The sequence below is a fragment of the Morone saxatilis genome, unplaced genomic scaffold (assembly GCF_004916995.1).
Source record: "Morone saxatilis isolate NCDOM2014 unplaced genomic scaffold, NCSU_SB_2.0 Contig20, whole genome shotgun sequence".
Classification (NCBI taxonomy): Eukaryota; Metazoa; Chordata; class Actinopteri; family Moronidae; genus Morone; species Morone saxatilis.
Genome location: NW_023339763.1, coordinates 25,040,549 through 25,052,942, shown reverse-complemented (window position 1 = coordinate 25,052,942; position 12,394 = coordinate 25,040,549). Strand labels below are relative to the sequence as shown.

Genomic DNA, 12,394 nt, shown 5'->3' with positions numbered 1-12,394 from the left:
TCAACAATAGAATAGGTCTAATGATGTGTTTATGTTACATACATTATCAGATATAAATGGATAGACTTGGCATCTGAGTGCATTAAGTCAGAAGAAAAACAATAAAATTAAATGAGGTTGGGCGTCAAGTGCGTGGAGTCTGGTTTCTTTCCTGCCACGCTTGCTGCTTGGGTGCGTTGGACGTCCAGAAGAGTAAGTATTGGTAACACCATATTATCCTTGAAACAGAAAAAGACTATTGATTAGATTATACATAAGTGGTGTTATTAACTCAGGTAGATCCCTATTAACACATAAAGGTGTTGGCATGTGCTGGAGTCTTATGCTATATGGGTTGCCATTGGCCCACTAGTCCACCTCCCAGTAACTGCGTGCTATTCTGAGCACCAGAGGTGATCAAGACTCTTGCTACCTTGCACTGGTGCAGCTTGTTGTGCTTAGGAGAAATTAAAATAATAATAGAAAATGCTCCTGGCAATAACTGTGAATTACTGGGCCCCTTTGGGCTGAGACGTATTATTGGAGCAAGCTCTAATACCAACTCGTTGAGTTTGTTGATTTTTGAGCTGAAATGTGGGGATTCGGGCCCCCCCGGGCCAAAAGCGGCAGGAAACAGCCAAATGAGGTAAATTTAAAAGAACCCACACCCCTAGAACAATAGTACTGAAGATGTTGAGTACACGAGATCTTTTGAAGCAAGTAAAATACTTCAGCTTTTCTCCTCATTTCATTCTCATAAATGTGCTTTAACTTTTAACCAGATGTAAATACAAACATTACACCGAAGTTAAAGCGTGCATGAGTAATGGTTATTTTTTAGTAATAATAAGTAAATTCACATGTGCGAGAGATATTTGTGAGGTTAGGCATGGCAATATCCACCAACCAACATGTTTGTCATGATTGTGACCCCCCTGCCTTGAGAGAGACCGTACAGTGACTCACGCCATGCATGGACCGAGCTAAACGGATCTATACCGCGCAGCATCCTCTGGTCTGGAAGGCCTCTGCGTATTGTCTTCTACCGCTATTATAGATACTCAACCTTCATATAAGTGGACCATCCTGATTCCCACCGTCCCTCTCCGTGCCTTACCGTCCGCCATGGGAGCCGGAGTGGTCCCAGAGAGCGGAGTGAATCTAACAGTTCTGGAAGTGATCTTATGGAGTAGTTGACCTACAGGGAGCTGTGCACCTCCATGACACTACTAGGTTGTAATTAATTACAATAACATCGGACATGTGTCTTCCCCAGGTAACTAGTCAGTCAATGGCGAACTTCCTCTGCCCTACTGTAGTGAACCCTGCACATTTGCTCCCCAGTTAACCTTTTTTGCATTATTTATATGGCATTCTGACCGAACCCAATGTTGTCATCGCAATTATCATCATATTAGCTTTGATACAACAATTGATATAGGAACACAGTCTCTATATTATGACACTGATTCTCAGGGAATTACAATCATTTCTGTCGAAGTCTATTATTTTCTCATGTTTTCTAGAGTGATGCATGCAAAGCAGCGATAACTGGTTGAGAAATGCTGCAAATATACTATGGCGTTAAAGTGCCTCCACCTTGCTTCTGGGGTCACAGTACCTTGACGATTATGATTATTTGCACTCTCAACATTATGTGCAAGCTATCTCGTCTAACAAGTAGGGATCAAGAAAACCACACACATCCAGAAAATACTCAAACAATGCACAAAATATATTTATCCAAATTCACAAAGAGAATTACTCTCTACCATACATCTTTTGCGGCTCCTATAGCTGGTGAATGGTTATCTTACTCATATTTTATCCTTTTTACACAGACAACACGTTTTAATCCCTGTTCTAATTCATCACTCTAGCTGTAATTCTATCAAGTTCAATTTTCAATTTATATTTGTATATCTTGACTGCCAATTCAATTAATCTAGAAAATAGTCTCTAGGACACTTTTTCTAATAGTTAGCAGGTCTAGTACCCTTTTCACTTTGAGACACTCCTTAAACATATTTACATCTTTGATTAATTTCCCAACATGTACCACCAAACCAGAGGCTCTAAGGGGCGAGTGGCGACGGGCCAAGAGAGAAAAACTAGCCTTCTTAACTGGCAAGAACACTTCGGACATGGATATCCTTCTTTCGTCCTCTAGAGGTGAGGGGTCTCTCTGCCTTGAAGAGAACATGTTGGGGGAGTAAGAGAGAGAAGTAGAGAGACAGAGGAAGATTCTAAGAGTAGAGAACAAAAAATCAAATGTATGATCTCAAGGCATACAGTTTAGTATTCCTTATTAATGATTACATATAATATGTAAAGATATAGAAATGTTCCCTTCCCGGAAAGCTTAGGGAAGGCGACCAGCAATGTGGCCTCCCCACAATTATAAGACATTGTAAATATCTGAAATCTAGTAGTACGGTGTTGAAATAGACAATATAAAGAATACATGGCTTCTAGAAATGGAGTTTATTTTTACAGTTTATAACTATATAAGTAGACAATCATTGTCAGACAAAGTAACTATAGAAGCTAAAGCATAGATGAATCCTAGGATCTGATATGATTATAAGAAATAAATTTTTAAATGTGCCCTCAGCTATATTCAGATGAATACCACTTTGAATACATTACATTTTCAAGCAAATATAATTAGGCATTCTATAACTATTGTTTTTCATATTTGATTATGTAGAGTGAAGATTTTGGACAAGACTGTAGATATTTAGAATTTGTAGATACACTTATTATGTTATAAGTTTTGCAATTCAGTTGCACGACTGATATGAGTCCCTTATAGGGTTGATGTTTCGATCAATGGAAATCATTCAAAATAATTATTGGAACACAACATCTATTTTTTGATACCACATCTGATATAATGGAAGTATTTGTGTTGTTATGAATATTGTGTTGTGAGTACTTTTACGTATGTTAGGAGATAGATATGCAAGAAGGAGATATATGATAGATAGTTTTGAATATTGTATATTTGATTATGATTAAGGGATGACGTTTTATTTATCCTTTTGATAGGTCTGATTTACAGATATATATTCTTCGAAATAACATAGATGAAGAATACTGTGTAGGTGCTAAAATTCAATGATAACGCAGATAGATAGAAGTAGAATAGGACTAATAGATCAACCCCGATGGATTAGATAGATAGGATTAAAGTTGCGATATGATATTGTGAATTAAATAAATACAGATAGATAACCCGCACACCATGAATATGCCAGCATCCTCGTACCACCCAACCCTCAAAGGTCTACAATAAGCTACCAAATGTAATCCTCACTAGGGTGACACTTCAAGCAACAACGAGAGCTCTGCTATTTTTAGATGAGTTTGTTCCAGTCTGATTGGCCGTCCTTTGCCCTTGGATGCCCGCACCCGCTAGAGACACGACTTGTAAGAGAATGTAATCAACCTATATAAGCACAAATTGAGGATGTTCAACACTTTCTTCTTCTTCTCGAAGAGTCAAAACACATCTCTTCATCCTTTGAAATGCTTTTTTTGGGTTCATATATTAACTCGCATTGCAAATGTGTTACAATACATCTCGCACGTAAATGATAAAGCTCCGGCTGCATCGCATAGCTAGGATAAAGAAAAAATATTGCGATGATTAGACTGATTATTGGAATGATAATTTTGGCCCATAAAATGTTCCTTATCACTGCAAAACACGATACAATCGCTAATGCTGTGATGTATTTTGTCCTGTGGTCTCTACAAACAAACATGTTTTTCCCTACAATCTGCAGTAACACATATTGGCTTGTATGGTCTGGGGCCATCTCTGCAGGGCTCTATAGTACTTCCTCATTATAATGCCTGGCTTCTGTCGACACATGTGATTTCGAGGTGTTATCAATACAACTGCAGCCTTCTTTGAATTGCATATTGCACTGGCCAGTTCTCTATAACTGCGACATCTTCCATAACTCACTTTGATGATAGGTCTGTGGCACCCGTTCACAAATTATATGATAGTTGTATGCTTATATTGAGCTTATTGTATTAAAGCCGTTTGAGTATTGGCTAGTCACGTAGGTGTAAGTACAGTTGGTGCTATACCGCTGTATTATTTCTATAGAGGGGGAGGAGAAGGAGTACTATTTCGGATAATCATCACTCGAGCATGACTTTGATGGCATAGAAGCTGGACTTAAGGTATCACGCTGCAAGTGGGCACTACTTGTTAACACGTAATGACCAACCACCCCACATTACCCGAAGCAAATCGCTATCTGTTTCCAACGTTTTCCCTTCTTTCCTTCTCGCCACAGATATTATTGTTATCATAAAACAACAGTAAAAATTGATGAAGAAGACAAGATTATTTCAGTGAACAGATTACAAAGTAAAATGCCATGACCAATGATCACATATAGGCGCTGAAGCCGCCGGTGTCAATGCGTCTTCTACGCACAACTTGTTTTTATCCTGCGCGCGCGCCATAAAATCGCAATCACCAGAGTCCACTCCCGCAATGTCTTCTTTTTGTGATAGCAAGGAATTTAACAAACAAAGACATATTCGCTAAGATAAAAAGACTTACTGTCATTGTTCTTTAGTTTATTACACCTAGAATGCAAATAGCCAAATCCTTATTGATAACTACTGAACACATGTAATGAAACCGGCAATAGTAAGTTTGTCAACAAATCTGATTCACAAGTTTGAAGATCAGGTGGTTTAGATTTTTGACCAATCCTGGAAGAGGCGTGTGAAAAGTCGAACCTCAAACACAGTGAAATGAAGTCCACTTGGAAAGGTGAGGTCAGATGTTGGAATTTGAGGGCGCAATGGCCTCGCAAAAAACCCACGAGCTTGAATAAGACTGCAAGCTTATATCGTGAACGCGCACCTCGCGGAAGACTTTCCATGGCACTAATCGTCCTGCAACTAGTATGTAACAGAGTTCTCTTATCGGAGCAAAAGCACCAGGTAGAGCAACCTGGCGCACGATCATATAAATGATAAAATGTTCCTTGCACATGTAACAAGTTGTTCGGGCTCTACCGACGTATGGGTGTTTAGAAGTTGGTCCAACTGTTAATCAGTTTAATCAATTAATGGTTTATCAAAAATTATAATTAATCAAAAAGATACATAGAAAATGACTTTAATTAATATTATAAGTTCCTCCGGGGCACCAAACTCTTTAAACATATATGGGCTTAAATATGCCTGAGACAGTGTCTTTGGGTCCAAAGGAAACTCAATGACAGTTCTGGTGTTTGTCCCGTTTTTATGGCCCCTTTAAACACACGCCGTTGGCCGCATTCTTGACCGACCCCACGAGTAGGGGTTCTGTTTAATCTGGCAGGCGTGTTCGCTTTTGTTTCTAACACACTACTAAGAAAGGTTTTATGGCTTACATACCAGGCCCTCAGGACAAATTCTTTTTCTGAGCCCACAAATTGGTCTAGATTCCAAGCATGTTCCTTTGTGTTTCAGTTAAACATCTTCAATTGATACAAGTTCATATTTAAAGGTATCTCTTGATCCCAACACAATTGCATCTTTTTTTTTTTATTCTAATATGAATGTGGCATTTGATCCAAATGCGGCTGCACATGGTTCTGTTGAACAAACATTCAGCAACTAAAGTGTTGTGAAATTCAATATGTATTTTTTAGGTTGAACTTCCTGCACAATATTACACCTGTGGGGTAGAATAGATCTAGAAAAAACAATTTCTCACTTGTGATATCCGTTCTATCAGTTTTGTACGCATGCATTCTCACCCGAACAGAGATCTGACATTTGATTTGAAATAGGTGACTATGGCAAACGAAAAGTATCTCGCTGTTTAGCGCGTGATGTTATTTCTTGTCCAAAAATGTCGGAAATCACCATATGCAGGTTTTTGAATTTGACGTGTGATGCAGCAGGCCTCCAGTGGCCTTACACTCCTGCTGAATGCTCTCCAAACAATGGCCGAAAGAAGTTTAACCTCACATCTCGAACCTATGAAGTATGTAAACTTCCTAGACACAGTTAAAGAGCTTCTATTCGCAGACAAAGTACAGAAACTAAACCAAGACACACTGCTACCTTAATGCAAGGCATAAAACAATTCAGCCTTCACTGAACGGCCGTAACCGCAAGTCAACCTCGTTGATATGTTAGAGTTACAAAACTACGCGTATGAATAGTAGTCTACAAGTGCTAATAGGGTAGTATCTAAACAAGATCTAATGTCGTCTGAAGGGGATCTTAACCAGGGAGCTATGACGACAATTCAAATCAATTCCTATTTTCACCAGATGGTTAAATGTTTTGATGTGAAGACTCCCTATCAGTGCCATTTTAATTTAATGTTCACATTAGGGAGATATTAAATTACTAGATACAAGCTGAGCATACAAGCACCATATTTTTTTTTTTTATAATCAAAGTTTGATCAAGTATTTACACAGTAGCAAAGTTTTTAATAACATCTTTCATAATATTTGCATAAAACATTCTGGTTACCAAATAATATCAGACTTGCCGAAGCATAACAAGGAAGATACTCATCGCTTTGACACCAATACATTCATGTTTTTCTTGCTCACACACAGCACGCAGCGATAAGACGCTCGCTGAAGCCTGGGGCAGCAATGGAACCATGCTCAGAAGTCTGCAACTCGCAATAATCACCAAAATCACACAGTATGATCAAAGTGAATAGTCCACACCCTTATATAGAATCAAGATACTGAACCCCAAAATGCAACACCCGATGCAATTTTAGGAATAACCGGTGAGTGTTGAATGTGTGTATTCGGTATTGAGTTATGTTTAGCTGTTTCAAATCGTGACTTTTACTATCACAAGGGATAAGTTTGTCTCATGGCTGACATGAGGTGACATGTGTATGAAAGGGTGAATTGTTGCACTATAGTGTAAAGTGCTTTGAGTGGATGCGTTCATATATGAGACTATAACAAGTAGCAGGGGTCATTTACCATTAGCCATTTAACCAGAATCCGTATATAATAATAGTAATCAAGGCTGTAAAAAAATAAATAAAAGAGCAAAGCGCAGTGCTGACGGTAACCATGACTCCTCCTGGCCTCGACGGCATGGCTGGACCACCCAACTTTAATATTCACCTTGCCTGTATACATATAGCCTCACGTACCCCACTGATGTCTGACAACCACCTTACATGGAACACACACAAACACCACACACACACACACACAACACACAGCGACCCACACCAGAGAACGATATCGATTGAGATCATGCTGCTCTAAAAATCAAAGCATAGCATATGGCAAACTTTAGGAAGTAGCTGGTTACCTATAATTTACACAGCATTAATACACCACATAACAGAACCAGAGTTGACTGAAATTTTTTTTTTTTTTTTTTTTTTTTCGCAAAGAGATCCATGTGACAGGTAGGGCGAGGCTCAATTTACTGAAGACGGACTCCCTGCTGAATGTGGGACAGCTTGTGATTGAATGTTCAGCTATGAACCTTTGACGGGAGGAAAAATTATGAGGAGGGAAAACTCTTTTCCAACGGATCTCCCTCCTGGCAGCTTCTCGCAGGGTTCTCCTCAAACAGTGCTTCTCGCAGGTATGGATGACGAGGCATGCATTCCTTTCGCCCGTTGACCCGGAGCGAGGTTTGTTATAATCTATAATAGATTAGTCTTTGGAGTGGTGCGGATACAGAGGAGGGGTGAGCAAGAGCCACTTCAGCTGCAGCAAGGAATACATTGTCTCGGGTGGGAAGATTTTCAATTTGCCTAAAGTACAAATACAGGCCATGGCTTATAGCTTTGATTTGCCCTGTGAAATATTGTCTTTTCCACATTTTCTCCCCTGTGGCCTAATATTAAATCAACTCATCTACAACCTCTTATAAATGAGTAATATGCCACTTATGATCCCTCTTTAAAGCCGTCAAGCTATAAGCCATGGCTGTATTTGTACTTTAGGCAAATTGAAAATCTTCCCACCCGAGACAATGTATTCCTTGCTGCAGCTGAAGTGGCTCTGCTCACCCTCCTCTGTCTCCGCAACCACTCCAAAGACTAATCTATTATAGATTATAACAAACCTCGGCCGGGTCAACGGGCGAAAGGAATGCCATGCCTCGTCATCCATACCTGCGAGAAGACTGTTTGAGGAGAACCTGCGAGAAGCTGCCAGAGGAGATCCGTGAAAAGAGTTTCCCTCCTCATAATTTTTCCTCCCAGTCAAAGGTTCATACTGGAACATTCAATCACAGCTGTCCCAATTCAGCAGGAGTCGTCTTCAGTCTAAATTGAGCTCGCTCCCTACCTGTCACATGATCTCTTTGGAATCAGTCAACTCTGTCTGTATGTGGTGTATTAATGCTGTGTAAATTATAGGTAACCAGCTACTTCCTAAAGTTTGCATATGCTATGCTTGATAGAGCAGCATGATTAATCATATCGTTCTCTGTGTGTGGTGGTGGGTGTGGTGTGTGTGTGTGTGTGTGGGTGTGTGTTGGTGTGCTTGGTGTGTTCCAGTAAGGGGGTTGGTGTCAGACATCAGTTGGGTAGTGAGGCTAATGTATACAGCCAAGTGAATATTAAAAGTTGTGCGGTTTTTTTTTTTCAGCCCCCATGCGTCGAGCCAGGAGAGTCATTGTTACCGTCAGCCACTGGCTTGTCTTTTATTTATTTTTTTTACAGCCTTGATCTACTATCAAACGGGATTCTGGTAAATTGCGTTAAATCTGGTAAATGGGACCTGTACTTGTATAGCGCCTTTCTAGTCTTCGACCACTCAAAGCGGCTTTACACTACGTGCCACTATTCACCCCCTTTCATACACATTCACTCCAGCTGATAGTAAAGTCCATTGGAAACAGAAACTAACTCATTCATACACATTCACACAACCGATGCTATGCATCGGGGAGCCGAATTTTGGGGTTCAGTATCTTGCTCAAGGGGATAGCACTACCATACTGTGTGATTGATTTTAGGTTTAGCCATTGCAGACTTCATGGACCAATGTTCATTCCTCTCTTATTTACAAAAAACATGTGCTTGTTCAAGCATTGAGTTTTTCTGTTTCAATCTATATTGTAACCAGAATGTTTATTGCAAAAAAAAAATTATGAAGATGTTATTAAAAACTTGCCACTGTAGTAATACTTGGATCAAACTTTGATTATAAAAAAAAAAATGTGTGGCTTAGCTCAGCTTGTACTAGGGAATTATAAAAACCCTAATGCTGAACATAAATTAAATGGCATTGCATCTGGTGGACGAACATTAAGGAGTTATTTTTCTTTTAGCGAACTTCAATATTTAGCCACTGAGGACTACTACTCCTTGTAACCTCTAAAACAAATGACTGGTTACGAGTTCAGTGAAGGCTGTGGTTTGCTGCATTAGTAAGCAGTGTGTTTTAGTTTTGTACTTTTGTTGCAATAGAAGCTTTAACGCTGTCCAGGAAGTAAGCATATGGTTTGTGTGGGAGGGGTAAACTTCTTGGTCGTTTGAGGAGCATCAGCCAGAGTGTAACAGGCCACTTGAGGCTGCCTGATCACAGTCACCACATGCATTGACTGGTTGATTTGACATTTTGGCAGAAATTAACATCACCAAACAGATACTTTCTTTTCCATAGTCCTTCAAATCAAATGTCAGATTTTGTTTGGTGAGAATACTGGGTACAAACTGGGGGGAGGAGGTTCACTTTAATGTGGAGAAATGTTTTTTTTTGTGTCTAGTCTAAAAGCAGCTGTTATGTGGCAGAAGTTCAACCTTATCTTTTGAATTTCACACACTAGTTGTGAATGTTTGGTCTCAACAGAAACCTGTGCAGCGCATTTGTCAAATCGCACATTCATATGAATAAAAGATGCATTGTGCTTGGGATCCAAGGATATTTAAATATGAACTTGTTCATTTGAAGTGTTTAACTGAAACACAAAGGAACATGTTGGAATCTGACCACTGTGCTCAGAAACAAAGAATTTGTCCTGAGGGCCTGCTATGCTAAGCCATAAAACCTTCTTAGTAGTGGTTAGAAACAAAGGGAACACGCCTGCCAGATAACAGCACCCCTCTGCTGGGGGGGGCGTCAAGGAATGCGGGCCAAGGTGTGTGGTTATAAGGCCATAAACGGCCAAACACCAGACTGCATTGGGTTTCCTTGGACCAAGACCTGTCATCACGCCTATTTAAGCCCTTTATTTAAGAGTTGGTGCCCCGGAGCGAACTTTAATTAAAGTCATTTTCTATTATCTTTTGATAATTATAATTTTTGATAACCATTAATTGATTAAACTATTACAGTTAGACCACTCTAACACCCTACGTCGTAGAGCCCGACAATTGTCTGACAAAACATCTTTAGTCTCGCAAGTTGCTCTACCTGTGCTTTTGCTGATTGGACTTGTTGCTCTGTTGCAGGACGATAGTGCCATGGAAAGTCTTCCGACAGTGCCTTCACGAAGTGCATCTCATCAGCTCGGGTCTGGAGGCCATGGCCCTCAAATCCACCATCGACCTCACCTGCAATGACTTCATTTCTGTGTTTGAGTTCGACATTTTCACACGCCTCTTCCAGGTTGGTCAAAATAAACCACATTTCAAACTTGTGAATAAGATTTTGACAAACTTTACTATTGGTTCATACTGTGTTCAAGTACAATAGGTTTGGCATTTGCATGCACTGCATACTGCTACAGTAGTCTTCTTTTTGCACACATTGTCTTTGTGTTAAATTCTTCATCACAAAAGAAGACTTCATGATCTGTGGATTGCATTTTTGCCTCCCCAGGATAAAAACACATGCTGCTAGAAATGACACCCTTCAGCATAATGATAGGCATGGCATTTTACTTGTAATCTGTTATGAAAATGCTGTTTCATACTGGAGTAATATTTTCCGAGAGGAACGGAAAACGTGAAAACAGAAGGATTGCTGGTAATGTGGGGTGTTGTCATTACGTGTTAACAAGTAGTGCACTTGCAGGTGTACCTAAGCAGCTCTATGCCATCAAATGTCATGTCAGTGATGATTTATCATTACCTCCTCTAATGAAAAATACAGGGTATAGCACCAACTGTTTTACAATAAGCTTATAAGCATACATATCAGATTTAGGGTTGCACACCTAATCAAAATATTATCGAAATTGCAGTATGGCCAAGTGCAATATGCAAATCAAAGAAGCTGCAGTTGTTTGATAAATGTCACATGTGTGACAAACAGCATTATAATGAAGTACTATAGAGCTGCAGAGATGCCCAGACATACAAATCTTGTTCTGCAGATGTAAGAAAACATGTTTGTTTGTAGAGACCACAACAAATCACATCACACCATCATGATTGTAATCGTATTTTCAGTGATAAGGAACATTTTATGGCCAAAAATTATCATTCCAATAATCAGTCTAAATCATCGCAATATTTTTTCTTACCTTATCATGCAGCCCTTATCATTTGTGCAATCTATTTACACACATTTCCTACATTAAAAAAACACCCAAAAAAAGCATTTAAAGGAGAGAGAGTGTTTTGACTCTTTGTCCTGGGGTGCGGGCATCAAGGCAAAAGGGGACGCCAACAGATGGAACAAAATCATTAAAAAAGCAGGAGTCTGGTTGTTGGCTTGAAGCTCGGTCACCCTGGAGGAGTGGTGGTGGAGAGATGGCTGGCCAAGACTTGCTATCTATCTATCTATCTATCTATCTATCTATCTAATCTATCTATCTATCTATCTATCTATCTATCTTATCTATCTATCTATCATCTATCTATCTATTATCTATCTATCTATCTAAACCTTCTTATTGTACTTCTCTAACATGTGAAAGTACTCACAACACAATATACAACACAATAACTTCCATACACAGAGGTGATAAAAGATGTTGTGTCCAATTTTTTGAATGTTTTCCATTGAATCAACATCAACCCTTGTACCAATATCAGTCTGTGCACTGAAGTGCAAACTTTCTAAGTGCTACTCAACATCCTCAGTCTTGTCAAATCTCCTTATTACAAATATGAAAAAATGTTTTGGAATGCTCTGAATGTAATACAAAGTGGCTTCATCTTGATGAGCATATCATATCAGATCCTAGGATCATCTTAGCTAGTTTACTTTTGCTGAAATGTAGTCTATGTAATAGTTTAAACTGTAATAAAGCATTTCTAAAGCATGTATTTTTAATGCAGATTTCACACCGTCTCTGATTTCAGTATTTAGCTGTCTTTAGCCCACTGCTCCCTAAGCTTCCGAGAAGGAGACACCATTTCTTTAACTGAACTAAATAATCTAGATACTGTACTGTATTGCTGTACATCTGTTTGTCTCTCTGTCTCTCTGTCTCTCTCTGTCTCTCTCTCTCTCTCTCTCTCCCCCCAACTGGTCAAGGCAGATGACCA

General features: G+C 39.4%; 1 protein-coding gene across 1 annotated transcript in view; it reads left to right on the top strand.

The window, feature by feature from the left end:
• cblb (Cbl proto-oncogene B, E3 ubiquitin protein ligase) overlaps nucleotides 1-12,394 on the top strand; it is a gene marked incomplete in the record, with an annotated part of 76,550 nt that overhangs the window by 28,760 nt on the left and 35,396 nt on the right. The window contains 1 exon segment of the mRNA XM_035666490.1: nucleotides 10,409-10,565. Coding sequence (XP_035522383.1) covers nucleotides 10,409-10,565 — 157 coding nt within the window.